Source organism: Durio zibethinus, chromosome 3 (genome assembly GCF_047325235.1).
Source record: "Durio zibethinus cultivar Kanyao isolate XHJ-2024 chromosome 3, ASM4732523v1, whole genome shotgun sequence".
NCBI classification, from domain to species: Eukaryota; Viridiplantae; Streptophyta; class Magnoliopsida; order Malvales; family Malvaceae; genus Durio; species Durio zibethinus.
Genome location: NC_143164.1, coordinates 27,456,047 through 27,481,751, shown reverse-complemented (window position 1 = coordinate 27,481,751; position 25,705 = coordinate 27,456,047). Strand labels below are relative to the sequence as shown.

Below are 25,705 nucleotides of genomic sequence, written 5' to 3'. Positions count from 1 at the left end.
GTACAAAGGTTGAAGTTGATGTTGTGTGAAACACACAAGTTTGATTAGAGCTATGCAATATAGTCTGAAAAAAGAAAGTGGATTATATCATGTTCAAATGTAAGTTTATTATGTTATTTTTTATTCATTATCAACTATGTTTAAAAAAATAAAAAATGTGATTTTTGAATGATTTTTACAAAAACTACATTTCTTATGTCAGAAACGTGGTCTTTATAATATGTTCAAACATGATGTTTTGAAAGCATCAAAAGTGGTCTTTTACTGACTTTAACAAAAATCACGTTTTTTTATGTCAAAAACATAGTTTTTGTACTATGTCAAAAACTATATTTTAAGAGCAAAAAATGTGGTTTTGATTGGATTTTACAAAAACCATAATTTTATGTTAGAAACGTATTCTTTGACACATTACAAAAACCACGTTGCTGACATAAAAACCACGACTTTTGTTAGTTTTTCAACCACATTTTTTTGTCAAACATATGGTATTTGTTAGCTATTCAAAAATTACGTTTATTATGTCAAAAATATGCTTTTTGTATTTAAAAAACTACATTTTTAACACAAAAAAAAAATGTAGTCTAAACAATTTAAAAATCTAAATTTTTTAGTTATTATCAACTACGTTTTGAAAAAAAAAAAGTCTTAGATAGATTATCAACTACATTTTTAAACTAATAAACGTAATATTTGTTAGAAAATACTACATTTTTAAGTATCAATTTTTTTTAAATTACATCAATTACTACAATTTTATATTATAAATATCGTTGATATGAAAATATATATTATTTTATTATTATTTTAATTGATCTATTACATTTAGCAATATAAAAACATAATGCTTTTTAAAATTTTAAAAAATAAAAAACATGAAATTGCAGTTATTTACTATATTTGTTCTTTTAAAATGTTATTTTTTATTATATATAATACATTACATGTACAATCATGTGTCATGAATCCAATCGTATGATTATGATTATATTTTTACCTAATAGTATGATTATAAATGTTTATTTTCATGTTAGAAAGGAATTTTTATTTATTATATAATTAAATTAATTTTTAAGCATAAAATAAATAAATAATTTTTGTTATTAAAGTCACATATAAAACAAAATTAACTTTCCTTTCAAAATATTAAACAATCATAAAGAAATGTAAATTTTTAATTATGAAATATTTAAATACCATTAAAAATCTTAAAATAATCTAAAAATAAGATATTATAAACCAAACATAAAAATTAAATTATAGAATATAAAATTTCAAAAAAAAAAAAAGGTTAAATTTTCTCAAACCAAACGCTTTCGTAAATTAATTTTACTCTAAAAATTAGTAACTTGAACTCAAGATACCTGACCCAAAATGATCGCGAGTAAGAACAAATTCAAATTGACATCTAAAATGAGAAAAGTCGAAGAAAGCCCGAACAAAAAAAGAACTGAATTTTCTAATGACCTGGGGCAAATACGATTCCACCCACTAAATTGCTATGTCTATAAATTATTTTATTTGGCAGAAATTCCGGTCAATGAAATGTATAATACTGTATAACGAGTTTTTAGAAAGGATTGAGAAGCGAGAAGAAATGGCGAAACGTGTGGGCAGGAGTCGGGATAGCAGCAGAGGCAGAAAAGGGTGGACACTGACCGCTGCCGTCAATAACATCTTCGAGTTTTTCAGATTGGCAGAGTTCGAGATCCTTTTCTTCCTCTTCTTCATCATCGCTTTCCTGATCTTCAAAGATCTGGTAAGTTCCTTTTTATCTGTTTGTCTTATATCATCCATTGGAGTTTTGGGTTTGCAATTCTGATATTCAGAAAGGTTGATTGTTTTTCATAGAATTGTTTTCAGTTGCAAAAAATGGGATATGGTGACAAAACCAATCCCAATCCTTTCAAATTAGATTATCATAATAAATACTGAGTGATAGGAAGGCAGGCATGTGATTGCTGAATATTGGACAACAAAGGGTTGAGTTGTTTTGGAATAATTGGGGTTTGGATGTGGGTTGCAGACGTCGCGGCCTGAATACAATCAACTGCTCGTGAAAAAGCCTGGTGGAATCGACCTGTGGCCTTACTAGGAGAAAGAGGTGGATGTGAAATCTCTTGCATAATCTCGAGATGTTGCTTTGTTTCTTTTCCTTCCAGTTCCAGATGGCTACTTTGTTGTTTGTTTATTGTTCTTAATATCTATTTATCGAATTCTAAGGAACCTCCTGGCTTGAAACTGGGAACACTAGCTTTCTTTTCCCACATCTAATGCTTTCTTTCTTTGCCATGCATAACAGTCAACTTGTATCATTTGCTTTCCTTCTTCACATGGATTAACATCCATGGAACCACATTCCAATTAAATCGATTAAAATTCACCTACTAAATTTTTCTGAAATCTAAAGAATCCGCCGTTGATATAGAAGATAAAAATTGTACCATCAAATAGCAATGAGAAAGGGCCAAGTCTTGAACACTAACAGAACAACCAGAAAGCAAAATAAAGAGAACATCAATCCAACATTCACCTTGAATACATCATTGGCAGTTCAATTGTCTCTCCACGACAAAAAAGCATATAATCATTTTTTGTCAGACTAATACATCAAAACTAGCTCTTAAAATATTGACAAGCTAAATGGTCCTTGTAATAATGGCCAAAAAGAATTTTTTTAAAAAATAAAAACTAAAAACTGAAAAAAACCTAGCCGTTGTTACATGTTGACAATCTTACAAACACAGCATCTAAGGAAGTATCAGAAGGAAAATATTTGTTTCAACTCCCTTGAGGACCAAATGCAGTGACCCTTGCTGCTGTCTTCCCCAAGGTTTCTTCAAAATGGTAACCTAAATACAAGAGAGCAGTCACAACATTCAAGAAATCAGCAGCGCTTTTAAGTGTCCCTCCATAGGAGCAGAAGGGGGATCCAAAAACTTTAAGAATTAAGGTGTTTCTGGGGTGGAAAGGGCTATCAACCTAAGAATTCTCAGCCGCTGTAGAATTTGTTTCTGATGATCCGACCATTTCTTGGAAGGCATCCATGTCAATAGTCATATCATCTATACCAGCCTCCACCTCGGTCATTATCTCATCCCTTTCTCCCACCATAGGTTCAACCCCATTTTGGATTGAATTAGACTGTGGTTGAGCTTCGTCACTTGACTTTTCGGGTTCTGGATTTGGCATCATTTGTGGATAGGGTTGGGTGCAGACTGTCAATGTAGAGGTTACCAGCAAATTCTACATGACCAAACAAATATAAAATACATAAACTTAATCATCATTTATAATAGGTTCAAGAATTTGCTGGCTTTGGAATTAACCCAATTAAAAAGGTCTCCAAAGCTTTCAATCAATGTAGCTAAAGCTGAACTGTATGACAAAGAAAACTTATTCCCGTTGAAAGGATAAAGCTATGAGGCCAACCGTATATCAGAATATTTGAAAAAACAAAAAAGGCATACACAAGTCAACTGTGTCCAGTGTAGATTGACTCAATTAAATATTCAACCTATGGTAGGTAAAGTTTCCAAAAGGGAAAACGAGTTAGTTCAAGATGAAAGCCATCTCCTGCAGCTAATTGCAAAACTGTAGAAGAATTGAGGTAGAGAGACAGAAAGAAAGAGACTCAACAAATAGAAGCAAGGAAACAAAATTATGGGAAGTTTTTATTACCATACCTTTTCTAGTGCTAAGGCAAGCTTAGAGAGATTTGGATAGATACTTCTTGCAGCCAGTAGGATCTGTTGAGCATAACATTTGCACCAAAAAAAAAAAAATCTTACAGCAGTAAAGAGAAAAAGTATCACGGCATTTATCACTTCATGAAATTTGATACATATTACACTGGAAAGTTTAAAAAAATGTAATCTTATAGCAGTAAAGAGAAAAGGTATCACAGCATTGATCACTTACAAAATTTGATACCATATTACACTGGAAAGTTTAAGTTTGAATTCAGTAACTGTACTTTCACAAAATGTTCAAATTACTCCTTGTACATAAGTTTCAGTACTGACAGCAGTGGCAGAGGATAAGTGAATATTGTAAATCAAGGCAGACAATAAAGCAAGTAATACTCGTCTCTTGGTTTAATTATCCAAAAGATGAAGAAATTGATAGAAATGTTAATCACAGAATTCAGGCCAGATGAGTTAAATAAAGTGATTCAAGAATCTTGTGTAATTACAAAATTCCACTAAAACTTATGGGAAATGTTACAGGACATCAATAAACTAGCAATGTAATGCATGATTGAATGTTGGGCAAGTAATTATTAGCATGCACAAAAGTGAGCGTTTGAGATGAGAATACAAATGTTAGACAGGTGGGTATACAAGTAAAGATAAGATTAAGTGAGTGCATACATTAAAAAAACCTCGTATGCAAATAAACAAAACTAATCTAGGAAAAACTAAAGTTATAGCCAAAAGTGATAAACAGTCAATGAAGAGAATAGTAACAATATCACCAAATTATAGTAAAATTTATGGAATATAATACAAAATAAAGTAGTCACCTCACATATTCTTTGAAGGGTAAATGGTGGGCCCCCAATGAAACAATGAAGCTCTGCAAAGAAAGAAAAAGATATTTGAATACTTGAACAAGGTGAGACTTCAAATCACAAAAATTACAAACAAAAATTTGAAATAATTGCTTCACATAATCAAAGTAGACTCTAAACACTATAATGAATACACCAAAAAATCACCAAAAATGCAAAAAACAAGAATCATCTCAACTTTCCATCCTATCAGGGTTCCTCCTCCATCCCACCTATAAATACAAATACGCATGTTTGCTATTGTCTTTATTACTTCTTGTGACTAATAAGATTTCTTATATCCCTTAGTTGTGGGGAGGTAGTAATTCACAAATTCTGATGGACAATGTTGTGTTGAAAACTACTCGCAGTTAACACTTGATGATCTAACAGAAAACTGAAAGTTAAAACTGCCAAAAGGCAACAGAACCACCATTGTCCCGCTTTCCTATTTTCAAGAGAGAGAGAGTCCTAATTATTCTTCGTTGAATCACCTATAATCCAGAATTTGGGCTCCAGTGTAACCACCACTTAAATATCATTACAATTCTGTCCATTAGGTAAATCCCTTATCAGGTAATCACTAAATAAAGACAAATGTAAAATGCTTCTACAAGAAAAGCTCTTGCTATTTGCCTGCTTAAGAATAAAATGAGAGAAAGATTTAAAGACATCCCTACGAATATCATCTGATGCTATTGCAGCTTCTCCAAACATAATTGCAACCTTGTCAAGAAATTCACATGTAGCAACAAGAAACATGCAGTCCACCCCTTGCAAATGCCTGGGTATTCCAGACATGGAAAGCAATAATCTTTAAATAAAAAGTAACAAAGAAAAAATAGAAAAAGGCAACTGGCTCCAGCACAAATAGAGTTCAGGAGAATTCACGGCTTAATGCAGCAGCTAGACTAAGGTTGTAAGATTTTATGAACAACAGCTAGGAAACATGGACATGGGATACGGATACGACAAAACACAGACAAAATGATATGGCATTTTTTTAAAAATTAGGACACAGGATATGCCAATTAAAAAAATAATAAATATATATTAATATGTTTATGTCATAAATTTATTAATTTTGCATAAAAATAATCAACATGCACTAAAATCTTCTTTTAAAAAATATTTTGCTATTGCTAAATTTTATGATAATTTTATAACTATAGTGGATTATTATAAATAAATCTGGCCCAACAAGTATATAAGTTCAACATATTACCCAAAAGAATTTAAGTCATCCAATCCAATGCAATCCCATCTATTATTTGACCAGTTTTACCATGTTCTCTTTCTCTAATCAAATTCCTATTTGACCCACGTTCTCTTTCTTTTTAAACAACTGGCTGGTAATGGTTTAACAGAGAGCCATTTATATTCTTCCCCTTTCATCTACTTCCACCTCTACCTTGTATCATAGTTTCATCAACTTTTTCCCACTAATTGGAGTTCACCCAATTAGATTGGCTCCACCTAAGGCCAAAAGAAAGGGAAGATTGCTTTGTTCTCATGTTTCCCTCTTTTCTTTTTAATTTATCTGGCTGAGTAAACAATGACAAACCATTTGTGCCTTCACCACCAGTAGCAATAAAAGTCTTTACCCCTTCATTGCTGTGTCCAAGCTGTATTATTGCTGTGTCCAAAATGGGATTGAATTGTTGAAATGACAATTTTAGCATATAGTGAAATCATACTCGGAAGAAATGAACCAAATCCATCCCCATCTTCACTTTCTATCCCAGTACCCTAAATTACTTAATATATTCACTCCCCTCACGTCATGGTCCCTCTCCCTCTCACCCCATATCTCACAAGATTAAATCCCTCTTCCAAACCCTCAATGCACTCACTCTCATGAATCACATTGCTGATGTCAATACATAATAGCATTGAGCCAAATGTGAAGCATCTGCTTAAGTTTCAAAACCATTACTTCACAATAATTAATCCAATCAAGCAAAATATTAATGTTACAATCATTTTTGTGCACAATTGGAGCATCTTCAGATATTTGCTTAATTTGCTAGATATAATGGAGGATTTCAATAAAGACTTTTAGCATTGTGGCTTAATTTGCTAGATATAATGGAGGATTTCAATAAAGATTTTTAGCATTATGATTGGCGGTGTCTCATTCTTCTGTTTTTACAAATGAGATTGCACTGTTTAAATTAAAGAGAAAGGCATGCCTAGGTTTATTTTGTCTTGTGTTTATTTGAGGAAGGAAGTTTCTGTTTAGTTTTCAAGAAATTTTAATCTGGATTCTTTTTTTCTTTTTATTTTTAAAATAATGGAGGATTTCAATAAAGATTTTTAGCATTATGATTGGCGGTGTCTCATTCTTCTGTTTTTACAAATGAGATTGCACTGTTTAAATTAAAGAGAAAGGCATGCCTAGGTTTATTTTGTCTTGTGTTTATTTGAGGAAGGAAGTTTCTGTTTAGTTTTCAAGAAATTTTAATCTGGATTCTTTTTTTTTTTTTTTTTTTAAATTTTTTCTATTAATTTTGATTTCACTTACTTTTTCTTCATTTTTATTGTTTAATTCAAAGTACTATTATTACATAAGAAATTGCCACATGAATTGACATGTAGGGCTACTAGTGTTGCATGGCTATTAGATGTATTAGCTGACAAGGTAGAATTAACATCTTACCCATCTGAAGACCAACAAAGGGATTCCATTGTAAGTTTTTCAAAGGATCACTTTCTTGTTGAAATCAGAATTATGGGGATACTTTAGTTATGCAGGTTAAACTCAAGTAATGTTTGTGTAATTTTCCAGAAAAATGTGTCAAAAGCTCTTCTACAGAAATTGACTCAACCATAGCATCTGTATCATATGTTGAAATAACATAAGATCACCCTCCTCCATTTCTATTGCAAGGAAAAATGAAAACAAATAAGAAGCTTCTACACATCAAAGAAAAAAGAAAATATGAAAAAGTAGAAAATTCCTTAAATTTTGAAAAAGCAACTAGATTATCTTTAAGTTTTTAAAATTAATTTAACAACTAAATTGAGCAAGTCAACTCAATCTGTTATGGATCTGTCTTCGTGCTTTAACCAAGCCAACCTAATCAACATCATAAGATGAGTTAAAAAAGTAATGGACAAAATATGAACTACTCCAAGATAAATCAATATAGAAAGGCCTCGAGTTTGCTAAGTTCCTAAGAAAAAGTCAAAAAGATCAAAATGGCTTGGGAATTTTCAAAGGCATTCATGATTCATAAATCACTAGGGGTGAGCAAAAATCAGTTCGAACTAATTTAACCAACTAAAACTGACCGAATTTAATTAACTCGGTTTGGTTAAATCGGTTTCAATTTTATTCACTTCTTTTTCAGTTAAATTGACTAAATCGGCCAATTTCAGTTTCTGAAATTTATAATTGAATCAATTGAATTAACCAACCTTTTCAATGGGTAATTACTTAAGAGCAAATATGTCACTTTCCATCTAAAAAAGCCTAAGTCTTCTCCTAATCCCCTAAGACCCACACCCAAAAGGCCAAAAAAAAATTGCTCCGCTTCTCGTCTTCTTCTGAGTTTTGCCTCTCTGTCTCGTTCCTTTCCTTCTCCTCCTTCTCCTTCTTCTGCTGCTAATAAGGGTTGGCAATGGGTCGGGGCGAGTTTTTGCTCGCCCCTACCCGACCCAACTTCATATCAGCCAAACCCAACCCTGACCCGATTTTTTTTTTAATTTTTTCATACCCAAACCTGACCCGACCCCAAATTAATAAAATATTATTTTTTAAATATAAAATATTATTTTTTTAAATATAAATATATAAATATATAATTATATAAATATATAATTATAAAAAATTAATTTTACATAATATCGGGTCGGGTTTGTCTAAAACTCGAACTCGACCCGACCCTGACCTCTTCTTAGCACTACCCAACTTGACTTGAAACCCGATTTTCAAAAAAAAAAAAAACCCGACCCTTTGGGCTCGGGTTGGGTTGGGTTGGGTTGCCCACCCTACTGCTAATCCTCTCAAGACCCACACCCCAAAACAGAAACACGCCCCTAAATCAAGATTCAATTGTTGATCAATTTGCATGAGATCAAAGAAACTAATGACAAGACCTTCCCGTTAATCCCCAGTTGGAACATGGGTAGCACCACCTAAAGTTACCACCATAAGTACTGAAACAGCCACTTGACCCATTCTCCAACCACCATGAGCTCCCTTTTACTTATCTTCTAACCTAACCTTTTTTGTTGTTCTTCACTGTTTGTGGCCCTGATGTTACTTGATTCTATTTTGCTTGTGTCTATGATTAACAGAAAGCGCTGATTTTCAAGGTATTGTATACTTAAATTAGGTGATTGTGATTCTGGAAACATAAGGAGGTGTTGATTAATTGAAAGACAATATAATAAATTAATAATCATGAAACCAACTAGAAAGATGCTTTTTTGGGAGTTTTGGAATCGATGATACTGGATTTTTAAGTTTTTGATTTACGTTTGTCTCTTCTCTTCTCTGTGTTCAAGAAAGAGATTCAAATAAAGTACTAATTTAGTCATTAATTTGAAATGTTAATGATCTACTTTATATATGATGAAATGGAAAAAATGGTGAAAAGTTTGATCGACTGAACCAAATTAACTTAAGTCAGTTCGGTTATAGTTGGTTATTTGGAAATTTTCGATCGGTTCAGTTATTTGTAAAATGAGGATCAGTTAATTTGGTTATTGGTTTTTTTCAAACCGAACTAACCGAACCAACTGACTGCTCACTCCAATAAATCAAATGATAATCCCAGTTGTACATGTCAGTAAAAATGCCTCCGCAGAAAAGGCAAAAGGATTATTGCCGATTTCTTGTCTCCATCAAAGCTCAAATAGAGCAATAGCAATATTTGAGCATAGATTCATATGCCATTAGTGTGCTCAAAGACCCCTCATAGAAATACTGATTTCTTGTACACATCCACGTTGCTAAGTTTATTTTTCCTCCTAAAGATTAGATGACTTAAAAAAAAATAGATGCTTTAATATGCCAACTTGACTCATATTTGGGATGAATAAGAAAAACAAGGTTTAGAAAGTACCTTCATCCAGTCGCGACACCAGCTCTAGGTAAGTTTCTCCCAATGAAGCATGTTGTTCATCAGTTGTCATTTTTGCCTCAGGATACTCTGATAAAACCTGTATGATAAATTACAGAAAGAAGTATATAGATCATATCTGGATTGCGAAATACTACAGAAAAAAGAAACTATCAAATTTCACGATCCAAAAAGAGCAATAAATCCAATACAATCCTAAGTTCAGCTACAAAAATCAAAACCATTATATCTCATTGTCAAAGACATCAGAGAACAAGAAAATATACCAGTTTCAACTGAAAGGATAGCATGCTCTTCAGTTTATCCCAGCTATGCCTGCAGTAAAATACAGAAAACAAGAATTATATTTTTATACAATAAAATCTGCATTTATTCTCTTTGATATTCCCATAACACCTATAAACAACAAATATCTTCCAAAATACATGACACATAAAACCATACATGGAAGTATCAATTCAGCGTGATGGGTAGCATTTGGGATTTGGGAAACATTAACTGACAGATAATCATGTTGTTGACAGATTATGGTTCTGTTTGTTTCACGGTAAATGATTTCTGTATTTTCAGGTATTTCTTTGGCGGAAAACTGACTAGTCAACGAAAAATGACTTCCTAATCAATGCAAAATGAGACCTTTTTTTTTAAATTGTCTTACGGATTTGAAAAAGGGGAGACATTTTTTGGAAAAAAACTATCTATGAGTAGAACTATTTATCAATACTTTTGAGCATAATTTTACTTATAAATAATATTAAATTAATAAATAATATTAAATCAATAAATAATATTATAATATTTTCAAAAATAATATTATATTACTAAATAATATATTAATAAATATTATACTAATATATTAATTTTAATAAATAATAGTATATTAATAAACAAATAATATTATATTAATAAATAATATTATAATATATTAATAAATAATATAAAGAATAATAAATAGTTTTATTTTAAGTATTTTTTATGTTAACATAATATTTTAATATTAAATATTATTGAAATATAATTATTTCTTAATATTAATAATTTTAACAATAAATAATTTCAATATATTTTAATAATAAATATTTTTTAATATTTTAATAGTTATATTAATATTATTTGAAAAAAATACAGATTTTTCAACAAACAACCAAACAATAGAAAACATTTTTCATTAATTCATCCAAGCAACAAATAATCTCTTTCAATTTAAAAAATGTAAACATTTTTAAAAAATTATTATCCGAAAGTCATTTTCTATGAAACAAATGGAGCCTATGCGTCAAATCAGGCTCAGTTTCCTGATTTGTTGGGATTTATATTTCTAGTCTTTTATTTGTTTCTATGTTTAGATGATTGTGTCCTGATTGTGTGGGATTATTTGTACATATCAATTCCTCTATATATTTGGGGATTCTTTTTTAATAAAATAACAATCAGAGAATACTATTTTGTCTCTGATTACATAGAATCAGAGCAAGGTTTGCTTCCGAATTTTTTTCTTTTCTCATGGCCAAACAACCATGACTAGTGTCTCTCGACAGAGTACATCATAGGTGACCTCTGAACCGATTCAAAATTCTTTGCCAATGGTGCTTATTGCAAGTGACTTGCATTCCCTGCAAATAACACAATATAAACTCAATGGAACAAACTTTCTAGAGTAGTATCGATCTGTGATACTGGTGATTCAAAGGAAAGGTGAAATCGGCTATTTGACTAGTGCAACAAACGAACCAATGGAAGGAGAACCAGGCCATTCAACATGACACTATTTTCTAATATGACTTTATTTTCAATCTTGCATGTTCCTAATTTAGCATGTAACCTAGTGTCCGTTAGTAAGTTGACAAGTAACTTGAACTGTGTGGCTAAGTTTTATCCTTCATATTGTGAGTTTCAAGATTTACTCTCAGGGAGAATGACTGGCGATGCTAAGGAGCATGAAGCATTGTACCATCTTGAGGATACTCAACAAGTGAACAAACAAGCTTTGGCTCTAAATGGTGAATCTGTATCTATTTCTAATGAAATTATGTTAGGGCATAATAGGTTAGGACATCCTAGTTATCTATATCTAAAAACTCTGTTCCCTTCACTTTTTAAGAATAAAGATGTCCATTCCTTTGGTTGTGAAACTTGTCAACTTGCCAAACGCACTCATGTTCATTATCCAAGTCATCCATATAGATTTTCTAAACCTTTTTCTTTTGTTCACAGTGATATTTTGGGACCTTCATGGGAAAATAACATAAATGGAACTAGGTGGTTCATAACCTTTATAGATGATCACACACAAGCTTGTTGGGTTTACTTGTTAAAAGACAAGTCTAATGCTAAGATAGTTTTTCAACAATTCCACAAAATGGTCCAAACTCAGTTTCAAGCTTAAATCCAAATTTTTCACATAGACAATGGGAGGGAATATTTTAATTCAATTCTTGGTGATTATCTAACAAAAATTGGGATTTTTCACCAAAGCTCTTGTGTTAATACCTCTCAACAGAATGGGGTTGTAGAACGTAAAAACCGTCATCTATTAGAAGTAGCTCATGCTATCATGTTTACCAATAATGTTCCTAAGTTTTTTTTGGAAGATGCTATTTTAACAACCTCATACTTGATAAATAGACTTCCAAGTAGAGTTCTCAATTTCAAAACACCATTGAACATGTTATTGAGTTATATCCACAAATTAGGTTGTCTACTTTTTTACCCCCAAAAGTTTTTGGATGCACAAGTTTTGTTCACAACAAAAGTCCATCTCGTGGGAAACTATAACCTAGAGCTATAAAATGTATATTTATTGGGTACTCTCCAACTCAAAAAGGGTATAAATGCTACTATTCATCCACAAAACAAACATTTGTCTCATTAGATGTCACATTATTTGAAAATCAACCCTTTTACCCAACACGAACTCTTCAAAGGGAGACAATAGATGAAGATAAGCTTTGGGATTTTTTTATCCTCTTCTAGTAACATCAACTATTCCTATTGTGTCACCAACAGAAATTAAATTGGAAATAGGGAAAGATTCATCTATGGTTAGTCCTCAACAAAAATACAGAGCTCCGTGTTTATTTACGATGTAAACCATTACCTTAGGAAGTAGAGACTTCTATACCCCAACCGTATTATCAAGAATCAGATCCACAAGTAAATCCTAAATCATAAAATATTTGGTCTACAGCACCATAGCCAATGAACACTCTACTTGATGAGCTAGACATACCTATAGCACTTAGGAAAAGGTGTAAGATAGATCATGCACTCAACACCCGCTGTCCATTATCTATCCTACAGCCGTTTGTCAACAGCATTTTGTACACTGGTAGAAAAGATTGAGGAAGCTAAAATCCCAAAAAGATATTGAAGAAGCCCTAAAAATTTCAAAATGGAAAGTTGCAGTACTTGAACAAATGAAAGCACTGGAAATGAACAAGATTTGGGATGTTGTGGAGTTACCTAGAGGAAAAACACTAGTTGGATGTAAGTGGGTATTTACTATCAAATACAATTCAGATGGTGGAATAGAGAGACACAAGGCCCGCCAAGTTGCAAAAGGGTTTATTCAAACTTTTAGAGTAGACCACACTGAAACCTTTACTCCTGTTGCTAAATTGAATACTATACGGGTATTATTTTCACTAGTTGCTAATCTTGATTGGCCATTACACCAAGTGGATGTCAAGAATGCCTTTCTTAATGGGGAGTTGGTTGAAGAAGTTTATATGGATTTGCCGCCTAGGTTTGAAGGGAAAACAATGCCAGGAAGGTATGCAAATTAAAGAAATCTCTGTATGGTTTAAATCAGTCACTAAAGGCCTAGTTTGATCACTTTGCAAAGTCAATAAGGGGACATGAATTTAGTCAAGAACAAACTAATCACACTCTTTTTTTCAAACACTCAAAACATGGCAAAAAGACTATTTTAATAGTTAATGTTGATGATATTATACTGACAGGTGATGACATTAAAAAAATAGAGGCCAAAGAAGACTCTTGGAAAAGAGTTTGAACTTAAAGATCTTGGACAACTAACATACCTTTTAGGGATGGAAGTTGCAAGGAGCAAGAATGGCATTATTGTTTCCTAAAAGAAGCATACAGTTGATCTCTTTAAGGAAACTAGTATGCTTGGCTATAAACCAGCTAACACACATTTAGATCCCAATGTCAAGCTTGGAAAGAAGAGAGGAATACCAATAGATAGGGAGGGATATCAATGATTGGTTGGAAAGCTGATCTTCTTGTCTCATACAAAACCTGATATTGCCTTCGCAGTTAGTGTAGTAAGTCAATACATGCACTCTCCAATTGAGGAGCATCTTGAAGTTGTGTATTGAATCTTTAAGGTATTTGAAGGCCACACCTAGTAAGGTTTTGCTGTTTGAGAAGAATGAACAGAGAAATGTGGAAGCATTTACAGATGCAGACTGGGTAGGATCAATTGAAGATAGAAGATCCACCTCTGGGTATTGTACAAAGGTTTGGTGCAACAAATGAACCAAAGGAAGGAGAACCAAGCCATTCAACATGGATTTCTGAAAACTCCATGGTAATGGCATTGTTAGTTAATTCTATGGAGCCTAAGATTGGAAGAACCTATCTTTTCAAAATAATTGCTAAAGAAATCTGGGATATGATGAAGGAGATGTAATTAGATCTTGAAAACTAAACACAATTCTTTGAAATCAAGTCAACCTTGAAAGATATGATGCAAGGGCAGAATTCTGTGACTAAGTACTACAATAACCTGACTAGCCTTTGGCAAGAAATGGATTTGTTTTCTAATACAGACTAGCATTGTGCAGAGGAAAGCAAAAAATACAAGATGATACTTGAGAACGAAAGTGTTTTTGATTTTCTTGATGGTCTAAATAAGGAGCTTGATGAGGTGAGGGGTAGAATACTTGGAACCAAACCTGTCCCAAGCATTACGGAGGCTTTCGCTGAAGCAAAAAGAGAAAAAAGTCAAAGGACAGTCATGCTAGGAACCAAAAAACCCCTTGCAGTAGACACCTCTCAAAACTCAGCTCTTGTTTTCAAGAAAAATGATTATTCTGTACTTGGAGATCAACGTGGTAACCATAGGAATGATAGGCTTGGTGTGATCATTGTCAACGCCCTTATCATGCAAAAGAACCTTGCTGGAAAATTCATGGGAAACCAGCAACTTGGAAACCACACAAGCAAGTAGAACAAGGCAAGAGCTTTCAGGTTGCTATGGAAGAAAACAAGATTGACGGTTCAAGTTTTAGCAAGAAGCAACTTCAGCAGCTCCAAACACTCATCAACAATGCCCAAATGACTACACCTACTCCAAAGTGCACAGTTGCACAAAAAGGTAATTACCTCTCTACTTTGGGTGCACAATCTGATTCTAAGAACTCTTGGATTATAGATTCTGGGGCATCCGACCATATGAATAGTTGCCACGAACTTTTTTCAACATATAATCCATGTCTAGGAAATCTTAAGATTCGTATTGCTGATGGATCACTATCTTTTGTCACTAGAAAGGGAAACATTAAGGTTTCTAATATGACACTATTTTCAGTCTTGCATGTTCCTAATTTAGCATGTAACCTAGTGTCCATTAGTAAGTTGACAAGTGACTTAAACTGTGTGGCTAAGTTTTATCCTTCATTTTGTGAGTTTTAGGATTTACTCTCGGGGAGGATGATTGGCAATGCTAAGGAGCATGAAGGATTGTACTATCTTGAGGATACTCAACAACTGAATAAACAAGCTTTGGCTCTAAGTGATGAATCTGTTTCTGTTTATAATGAAATTATGTTATGGCATAATAGGTTAAGACATCCTAGTTTTCCATATCTAAAAACTCTGATCTCTTCTCTTTTAAGAATAAAGATGTCCATTCCTTTGGTTGTGAAACTTGTCAACTTGCCAAACACACTCATGTTCATTATCCAAGTCATCCATATGGATTTTCTAAACCTTTTTCTTTAGTTCACAGTGATATTTGGGGACCTTCACTAGAAAAGAATATATATGAAACTAGGTGGTTCATAACCTTTATAGATGATCACACAGGAGCTTGTTGGGTTTACTTGTTAAAAGACAAGTCTAATGCTAAGATAGTTTTTCAGCAATTCCACAAAATGGTCCAAACTCAATTTCAAGCTCAAATCCAAATTTTTTGCAAAGACAATGGGAGGGAATATTTTAATTCAATACTTGGTGATTATCTCACAGTAAACGGGATTGTTCACCAAAGCTCTTGTGTTAATACCTCTCAACAAAATGGGGTTGCAGAAAATAAAAACCGTTATCTATTAGAAGAAGCTCATGCTATCATGTCTACCAATAATGTTCCTAAGTTTTTAAGGAGATGCTATTTTAACAGTCTCATACTTGATAAATAGACTTCCAAGTAGGGCTCTCAATTTCAAAACACCATGAACATGTTACTTGAGTCATATCCACAAACTAAGTTGTTTACTTCTTTAACCCCAAAAGTTTTTGGTTGCACAAGTTTTGTTCACAACAAAAGTCATCTCGTAGGAGATTAGAACCTAGAGCTATAAAATGTATATTTATTGGGTATTCTCAAAAAGGGTATAAGTGCAACTGTCCATCCACAAAACAAATATTTGTCTCATTAGATGTCACATTATTTGAAAATCAACCCTTTTACCCAAAACCAACTCTTCAAGGGGAGACAATAGGTGAAGATAGGCTTTGGGATTTTTTTGTTCCTCTTCCAGTAACATCAGCTATTCCTGCTATGTCACCAACAGAAATTAAATTGGAAACAGGGAATGATTCATCTATGCTTAGTCCTCAACAAAAAATAGAGCTCCATGTTTATTCACGACATAAACCATTACCTCAGGAAGTACAAACTTCAGTGCCCCAACCGTATTGTCAAGAATCTAATCCACAAGTAAATCTTGAATCAGAAAATATTGGGTCTACAACACCATCACCATTGAACACTCTACCTAATGATCTAGACATACCTATTGCACTCAGGAAAAGGTGAAAGATAATGCACTCAATAGCCGCTGTCAAATTATCTATTCTACAGCCATTTGTCAACAGCATTTCATACACTGGTAGAAAAGATTAAGGAAGCTAAAATCCCAAAAAATATTGAAGAAGCCCTAAAAATTCCAGAATGGAAAGTTGCAGTACTTGAATAGATGAAAGCACTGGAAATGAACAAGACTTGGGATGTTGTGGAGTTACCTAGAGGGAAAACACCAGTTGGATGTAAGTGGGGGTTTACTATTAAGTACAATTCAGATGGTGGAATAGAGAGACACAAGGCCGCCTACTTGCAAAGCTGATCTACTTGTCTTATGCAAGACCTGATATTACCTTTGCAGCTAGTGTAGTAAGTCAGTACATGCACTCTCCACTTAAGGAGCATCTTGAAGCTCTATATCAAATCTTAAGATACTTGAAGGCCACACCTGGTAAGGGTTTGTTGTTTGAGAAGAATGAACAGAGAAATGTGGAAGCATTTATAGATGCAGACTGGGCAGGATCAATCGAAGACAGAAGATCCACCTATGGGTATTGTAAGAAGGTTTGGGGTAATCTTGTCACATGGAAGAGCAAGAAACAGTTTGTTGCTGCTCAAAGTAGTGCAGAAGCAGTATTTAGAGCTCTTGCACAAGGAACTTGTGAACTTATCTGGCTGAAGAGACTTTTGGAAGAATTGAAAATGACAGCTGAATATCCTATGAAACTATATTGTGATAACAAGGCCGCTATAATTATTGCGGATAATCCAGTGCATCATGATCGAACAAAGCATGTGGAAGTTAATAGGCATTTTATCAAAGAAAAGATTGATATGGGAGTGACCTGTATGACCTATGTCTCTACAAAGCAACAAGTAGCAGATCCCCTAACAAAGGGACTACATAAACCAAGTTTTGAAACTCTTGTTGACAAGCTGAGAATGATAAATATTTATTCTCCAACTTGAGAGTGTTGACAGATTATGTATCAAATCAGGATCAATTTCCTGATTTGTTGAGACTTATATTTCTGGTCTATTATTTGTTTCTATATTTGGATGATTATGTCCTGATTGTGTGGGAGTCTTTGTACATATCAATTCCTCTATATATTTGAGGATTCTTTTTGAATAAATCACAGTCAGAGAACACTGTTTTTTTTTCTCTGATTACACATGTTTTTATGAATCTGTGAAAATGAATAATTCAAAGTAAAATTGGCAGAATTTTAAGATGCCAGCTACCATTGTCAAACATCATATAGGTTTACATCAAGAAAATTAGATTGCATTTGAAATTAACTGAAAGCTATATATATTTTTATTTCATTTTCAGAACCCCTAGCAACCTAATTGAACACCTTACCCTAAAGCACAAGACACTGCATGGCTAAAATAACTTCATTTTTACAATGTGCCAGAGGCATCAAGGTGTAATCAGGAAATTTAAGTGAATGTGAGACAGCAGGAATTATCGTGCAGACATTGCTGCCAGCAATAGCAGCAACAAAAAACGTTATTACTATTGCTGGACCACAGGTGACATTAAATAATGGTGGCAACAGAAGCAATTCTAGAAGTAGCAGCAGTAAAGGCGCAACAGCAGCTAGAGAAATACTGCATGTGTGCCATTTGCATGGAGCAAAAAGTCAATGGCAATGTTTAGGTGTCCATAAGAATGCTAGCTGCAGCCTCCAAAGCTGTTTACAAGGCATTATGATGCATTTCTAGTACCCCCAAAGCCTTAATTTGCCATTTGTCTATTGATGATGAACTTAGTTGGGAGCATGAGCAGGCTTTATAGTTGCTTTTGAGACTTAAATTTTGTTCGCAAAAGTTGATGATGTTTGTTCTTAGTTTATTTTTATGTTTTCTTGAGTTTTACTTGAAAGGGTTATTTTGGAATTTTTGTGTTACTGGAAACTGCAGATTCTAAGTCTAGAATCTCAGTTTCGTTCTTCCTTGTGTCATAGGGTTTTAATTTATATTTATTAATTAGTTTTCACTTACCACTTAAAAGCCTAAATATTTGTTAAAGCCCTTGTTGCACCATAAGTTCTAGTAGGGAAGACAGCAGGCCAATACATGACAGGAAATCCACTCCCCACCAATGGCCCACCTCTACCCCCAATCGCAGCCCAAATCTGCTAAGGGGAGAAAATTCTTTAGCTGATAACAAGGAGAAAGAAACAACAGATTGTGATGACAAAGACAACTCAGTTGATGATGGGACTTCTTTAGCTGATGATCTTGAAGATAATCATTATGTGGATATATTTCTCCCTTGTGCATTGTTAAATGCATTCTAGCAGCTCCTAAAATTGAAAAACAGACTGGTGGAGGACTACAATATTCAAAACTTTGATTTATTGAAGTGATCAAGCTAAAAGACTTATCATTTAGGATAGAAGTTGTATGAACTTTGTTTCAGCTTCCATGATGGACAGCCTTAAAGTTCCAACTTAACCTCAGCCTCAACCATGATAGGACTTCTCTTGCTGATGATCTTGAAGATAATTGTTATGTGGATATATTTCTCCCTTGTGCATTGTTAAATGCATTCAAGCAGCTCCTAAAATTGAAAAACAGACTAGTGGAAATCTACAATATTCAAAACTTTGATTTATTGTGGTGATCAAGCTAAAAGACTTATCATTTAGGATAGAAGTTGTATGAACTTTGTTTCAGCATCCATTATGGACAGCCTTAGAGTTCCAACTTAACCTCAGCCTCAACCACACAAGGTTGCTTTTATAAACAACACTTCCAGTTAAACAACAATGTCTTATTTCTTAGTTTTAGTGCTTATAATGATTCTATCCTATGATATTTTTTTTCTTTTAATATACTGGGGATGGGGAAGGGGTTACTCGGGCTTGAACCAAAGCCTACTGCCAGACAAACCATCTTGTTAGCCACTAGGCCAAGAAGTGCTTAGCATATACTATGATGTTATTCATCTGCAAGTGGCAGATATCCTCCTTGGTCGACCTTGGCCTTTATGATGAGATACGAACAATTAGGGGAGAGAAAATACATATACTTTATACATTGCAACAGGATGAGACCAATGAGTTAACCTATTTTCAAGAAATACGAGAAAAACAGAAATCCAAACCAGTAATTGTTATTGAGAATAAGATGATGCATATGAATGTTTATCTAAGAAGCAAATTTCAAGTAGAGAACAATGAATCCAAGGAATCCTTTCCTTTTATAGAAAGTAAGTACTAAATAATGTTGATGGTTCAACCTACAACATGCCTCCTAAAGTAGTTTAATTGCTATTCTACTTGTCTGATGTTGTGCCAAATGAGTTATCTAATGAGCGCCCTCCTTTGTGCAATATTTAACAAATCTTTGATTGAGGTCACAATTATTTAATCTTCCTGCTAGTCATATGATCCTAGCCACACAAAAAATGTAAGCACGACCAAGGAAGGAGAAATCTTTCATCTACAAGTTTTTAAAGTTGTTGACCAAGAGAAGCAATATATCAACCTGAAGAAGTTACCTTTCATGACATCAAGATTTTTTTTCTTTTTTTTTGGTTTTGTTGTTTCTTCTAACGGCGTTGGAGTTGACACAGACAAAGTTAAAGTCAATCCAGGATTGCCAACCCCTACTACCTTGTATGAATTATGAAGGTCTCAATTCTCATTGGTTGACAACATTCTATAAAAAGTATAAATTTGCCCCAAAACCATAAAGAAAAGGGAAAAATACCAAATTCATATGTAAATTCCAAAAATATAAATAAGTTTAAATCTCAGAAAGTTGGCCCAAAAATGTATGAAAATACCAGATTCATATGTAAATATAAAGAAAAGGAGAAATTTCATACCAAAAATTTCCGGTAGATGAAATAACTTGCAATATGCCCCTAACATGCTCTTCGTCTTCTTCTTCTCCATCAATCTCAGGGTTGGAGTCCCTTCCTCTAAAATTACAACAAAATATGACCGGTCATCAAGTCGGTGGAAGAATTCGACAAAACAAAAAAATAAATAAATTTCAAAAACTCCTAAAAGCACCCGTGATTCAAGACATGCTCTTTGACATGGTCAGTGACAGTGGCAGAATTTTCGTTGATTGTCGACGCCTCCATTCCTGCTAACACTGTGTTTGAATTGATATCAGAGATTTTGAGGGGAAGTGCTAAACCCAGAAAATTCCAAGACTGCTCTGTTCAGCAAGCCAAATGACAGGAATTGAGAAAGTAGCATATTCCCCCGAGTTTGGGGAATTACAAAAAGGAGCAGTTTATTAGGAATATTTATTACTTAGTATCATAATCATTTTTAAAATCCTCATTGTGATATAATTATCATAGTGATAAAATTATCAAAATTTTGATCACTATCAATCTTATATTATCATTTTTGGTACAATATTAAAAATCATTAGTGTTTTTAAATCATTATATTTGATATTATATAAAAATTAAATAATATAATACAAAATATTCATAATAACTTTGGAAAACAAAAATAAAATATTTAATATGTATTGAATCAATAATTAATAAAGTAGTTAAATATTATTTTATAAAAATTATCAAATATAAATCAATTTTGATAAAAATAATTTTTTAAAAATTTATTAAATAAATTTATTATCTTTTTTTTAATCAATATAAATTTATCACATACAACTTTTTTTCTAAGTGATTAAAAAATTAATTTTTAAAAACTTTCAATAACTAGCTTCTTGAAATGTTAACTATATTTTTGGTGAAGATAAATTAATAAAAAAATAATATTAAAAATTATTTTTGCATGATAATAACATTTTTCTTATCTTTTAGGTTGGAAATCAAAATTACGTAAAAAACAGCGATCATATCACCTCAGTGATTTGCCATTACTATCATGTAAGATTTTTAAATTGTTATCAAATAAGGTGATATAATTATTACAGATTAATGAGGTTTTAAACAAATCATCTCATACCAAACACTTTTTAATACACAATTTATCTACTGTAAGTGAGATATCATGAAATATCATGATAAATTAAAAAATAATAAAAGTAAAAAATAAAAATGATAAAATAAGCTAACAGTTTAATTGAAAAAAATTTAAAAATAAATTTAATTATTATATTTATCTTAAAAAAATAATATATTTTTAAATTAAATATTTTCTACTCATTTTTATTTATTTTTATAAAACAACAACATTAAAATAAAAGTTTAAGCATAATTATGTTATATCTTATTTTAATAATAATATTTAATTATTTACTCATTATTAACAAATAACATTATACTACAACAACATTTAATACAATTTTTATTTTTTATCATAATAATTTTATTTATTTTTTAATATTTAATATCAAATATTTTACTTAATCTTTTTTTTAATCTTAAAAGAATGATCAAATCTCTATTTTATTGTGCTATGATATTTTTTATTTATTTTAGATCAAATGATGAATTATACTTTATTTCTCACATGTTTAGGTTACTTTTTTTATTTGATTTTTAGTTATTTTCCTTTTATGTATTTACAAACTATAATTAATTAAAAATTTATGTTCCTGATTTAATTATTTATGTTACAATAACATTTTCATACGATTATTCTTATCTTCCATTACATTTACACTTGTCACTGCTCTTTCTTAATGTTTTACGACACTTCTTACTCATTATATGCTAAATAATACAAATTTTACATTGCTTATCACCTGTTTACGTTACCATTTTTAAAATTTTAGTTATTTTCTTTATATATTTACAAAAATTATAATTAATTAAAATTTTATGATGCCAACTTAATTATTTATGATATAATAATATCTTCTTACAGTTATTCTTACCTTTAACTACATCTAGAATTGTTATAGCTTTTTTATAGTGTTTTACAATACTTTTTACCCAATTTTATGTCAAATCATACTGATTTTACATTATTTCTCACAATTTACATAACATATTTTGTATTTTATTTTTAGTTATTTTCCTTTATATATTTAAAAAAACTATAATTAATTAAAATTTTATATTACTAACTTAATTATTTATATTATAATGATATTTTCTTTTTTTTTCCTTGCCTTCCATTACGTTTAGAATTGTCATAACTATTTTCCTAGTGTGTTATGACACTTTCTAATCATTTTACACCAAACATGAATTTTACGTTACTTCTCACTTGTCTATGTTACCTATATTTTATTTAATTTTTAGTTGTTTTCCTTTATATTTTTACAAAATAATAATTAATTAAAATTTTATGTTGCTAATTTAATTATTCATGTTACAACAATAATATCTTTTTTTCGATTGTTTTTACCTTCTATTACATTTAGAATTGTCATAGCTCTTTTCTTATTATGTTACGAAACATCTTACCTATTTTATGCCAAATGATACAAATTTTGCGTTGTTTCTCACCTATTTATCTTACTTATTTTTTATTTAATTTTTATCTATTTTCGTTTATATATTTATAAAAATAATAATTAATTAAAATTTTATGTTATTTATTTATGTTAAAATAATGTTTTTTTATGGCGTCTTACCTTCCATTGCATTTAGAATTGTCATAATTATTTCTTAGTATGTTACGACAGTTGTTACCATTTGATGCCTATCCCAACGTGCGAACTCGTAAGCCCAATCGTAGGAAGTAAAATTTTGTAAATAAAAAAATAAAAAGTAATCACTAATTTTTTTGTTATGTGTGATTGATCACCAAAAAATTTATCTTTTAAATAGAATAAAAAATGAATTTAAGATTTATCAAAAAAATATTTTGGTCTTTGAAAATAGAGTTATGCTCGAGAATTCATTATACGTGAAAAAGGATTAGCACCTCACAGTGTCCGTTTAAAAATAGTACCAATTAATCATGCATTATCTTCTTTGCATTAGATAAAAATGGCTTCAACTTGAAATTTGATAATAATTTCCTTCACTTTTTTTTGAAAAAAATCAATTTTATTTGATAAAAAGAAAACCTTATTTAGGAATATAATGAAAATCTTTTAGTTAAAGAGTTACCTTAAAATTCTCTAATATCTAGGTAGAATTTAAAGATAACTTTTGTCACCTAAAATCCATCACTCCATTCTTTTAAAATGAAAATAATATTCTTTGTAGATGATAGTTGCTAGTGACTCTCCAACATCTAAGTAAAGTACCAAGAATTATTTTCTCAAAATGTTATTTTAGTTTTATTTCAAAAACCATAATTTTTAATAATATTTTTCATGAAAAATATTTTATGCAAAAAATTGATAATGCTACAATTAACAAAATAAACAATAGTAATTAAAATATATATGCATGTGAAATGAATGCAAACAATAATCTAAAAATAAACATATACAAATGAATGCCATGCATGATGATGAGATAAAATTGGCATTATTCATTTTAAAATGGAATTCTTAAATTTAAATATTTCACCCAAACTCCCCAACCTTTATGTATAGTTTAGGTACAACTCTTTAAATCCAAAAATTTAATTTTGTTTTGCTTTGTTTTGTATCTTTTTTTTATTAAGGAATCTTATGAGAAACTTAATGAAATAAAATCTCCTAAGTACCCAATCCTCTAGGTGGCATTCAAGAGCATATTATTTCATATGAGAATTTCATAAAAATCTCTTGAATTTTGGAATGATTTTTGGTGTTTGGATTGGGTTCAAGATTTTGGGATTTGACTTGTTTCAAGATTTAAATAATTTAAGGTTTTGGGTTTAACTTAGGGCTTAGGTCAGATTTAGGATTAAGGGCTAGGTTTAGGTTTTAGGGTTTGGTTTAAATTTGGAGCACAATTTAGGGTTTGGTTTAGGTTAGATTTAGGGTTTTGATTAAGGTTAGAGTTTTTGTGAGGTTTAGGGTTTAATTTAAGTGTAGGGTTTTGACTAGGGTTAGGGTTAGAGTTTAATATAAGGTTTAGGGTTTGACTTTAGGTTAAGGATTTGACTTTGAGTTTTAGGGTTTGACTTTAGGTTTTAAGGTTTGACTTTAGGTTTTAGGGTTTGACTTTAGGGTTTAGAAGATGACTTTGGGTTTTAAGATTTGATTTGTGGTTTGGATTAGGGTAGGTTTTTAGTTTAGGATTATGTTTGACCAAGGTTTAGGGTTTGGATTAAGATTAGGTTTTAAAGTCCGAATTAGGGTTAGGTTCTAGGATTTGGATTAGGGTTAAGTTCAGTCAAGGTTTAGGGTTTGGATTAGGGTTAAGATTTAACATTGATTTTTGGGTTAGGGTTTGACTTTGTGATTTAGGATTTGATTTTAGGATTTAGGGTTTAGGGTTTAAGGTCTAGTGTTAGGATACCCTATTTTCAGATACCATATTAAAGATTTTTAAAGTTCAGTATTATATTGAACATTTCGTTATAGCTCAAAAATCATTCATAATATTAACCCATTTTATAAAAAAAAAAACCCTTTACTGGCATACATATTTTAATAATTTTTTTGTCTTAATCATCAATAAACAAAAGACTTACTTTTACCGGTGTACATATATTGTTAATTAGTTGTACATATTTTCTAACTAAATGTACATATGATATATATCATTCATGTACATGTGAAAATTACATGTAATTATGATTTTCACCTTTTATGTATGAGATTATAAAAGTAATTGTGATTTCTTTTTTATAAATTTTGCATATTAACATTTCTTTTCTATTGACTAGTATCAAGTTATAAATATTCTTGTCTTTTTGTAATTTTCTCTTCTTTATTATTTATTATTCTTGAAACAAAATTACCATCGAATTTATTTTATTTATTTTTCTTTCCATGCTTTTTTTTCTTAAAATTTTGAAATCATGAATGCAATTCACTCAAATCTGCAATGATTTCAAATCTGCAATTTTGAGTGAATTGCATTCATGATTTCAATAGAGAGATGGGTAACCTCTAAACTTTATTTGAAGAGAATTTGAATTTAGTTACCTATTCTTAATGAAATTTGAATGCTTAATTGATTATGCAAAATTTGGTTCACATTGATAACAAGACATATGTTGCATAATATTGAGAAAATGTGAGCTTGAATTGAATATGCGTTTATTTTGCTCTTAAGTATGTTTGAGT

The 25,705-nt window shown here is 31.3% G+C and overlaps 2 protein-coding genes across 5 annotated transcripts; one reads left to right on the top strand and one right to left on the bottom strand.

Annotated features, from left to right (window-relative positions):
- Positions 1–1,263: 1,263 nt before the first annotated feature.
- On the top strand, positions 1,264–2,267 carry LOC111284015 (GRIP/coiled-coil protein). 2 transcript variants are annotated; one of them, XR_016340948.1, is made up of 2 exons: positions 1,264–1,759; positions 1,852–2,267. XR_016340948.1 is itself a non-coding variant. In XM_022872743.2 (2 exons), exons 1-2 carry the CDS (start codon positions 1,502–1,504, stop codon positions 2,093–2,095), a joined length of 327 nt encoding a protein of 108 aa, XP_022728478.1. In that variant the 5' UTR covers positions 1,434–1,501; the 3' UTR covers positions 2,096–2,267. The 2 variants fall into 2 exon arrangements, 1 of the variants encoding a protein (XP_022728478.1); XM_022872743.2 differs by having other exon boundaries at positions 1,434–1,759; positions 2,027–2,267.
- A 239-nt stretch (positions 2,268–2,506) lies between these two features.
- On the bottom strand, positions 2,507–20,927 carry LOC111284014 (serine/threonine-protein phosphatase 4 regulatory subunit-like protein). Of its 3 annotated transcripts, none has more exons than XM_022872742.2 (8): positions 20,668–20,927; positions 20,478–20,573; positions 9,909–9,957; positions 9,625–9,721; positions 4,526–4,578; positions 3,687–3,749; positions 2,983–3,246; positions 2,507–2,852 (listed from the first exon to the last, which is right to left on the bottom strand). In XM_022872742.2, the coding sequence occupies exons 1-7, from the start codon at positions 20,739–20,741 to the stop codon at positions 2,983–2,985; spliced, it is 696 nt and encodes a 231-aa protein (XP_022728477.1). In that variant the 5' UTR covers positions 20,742–20,927; the 3' UTR covers positions 2,507–2,852. The 3 variants fall into 3 exon arrangements, with proteins under 3 accessions (XP_022728477.1, XP_089614575.1, XP_089614574.1); XM_089758449.1 differs by having other exon boundaries at positions 20,686–20,889; XM_089758448.1 differs by having other exon boundaries at positions 2,507–3,246; positions 20,668–20,888.
- Positions 20,928–25,705: the final 4,778 nt, after the last annotated feature.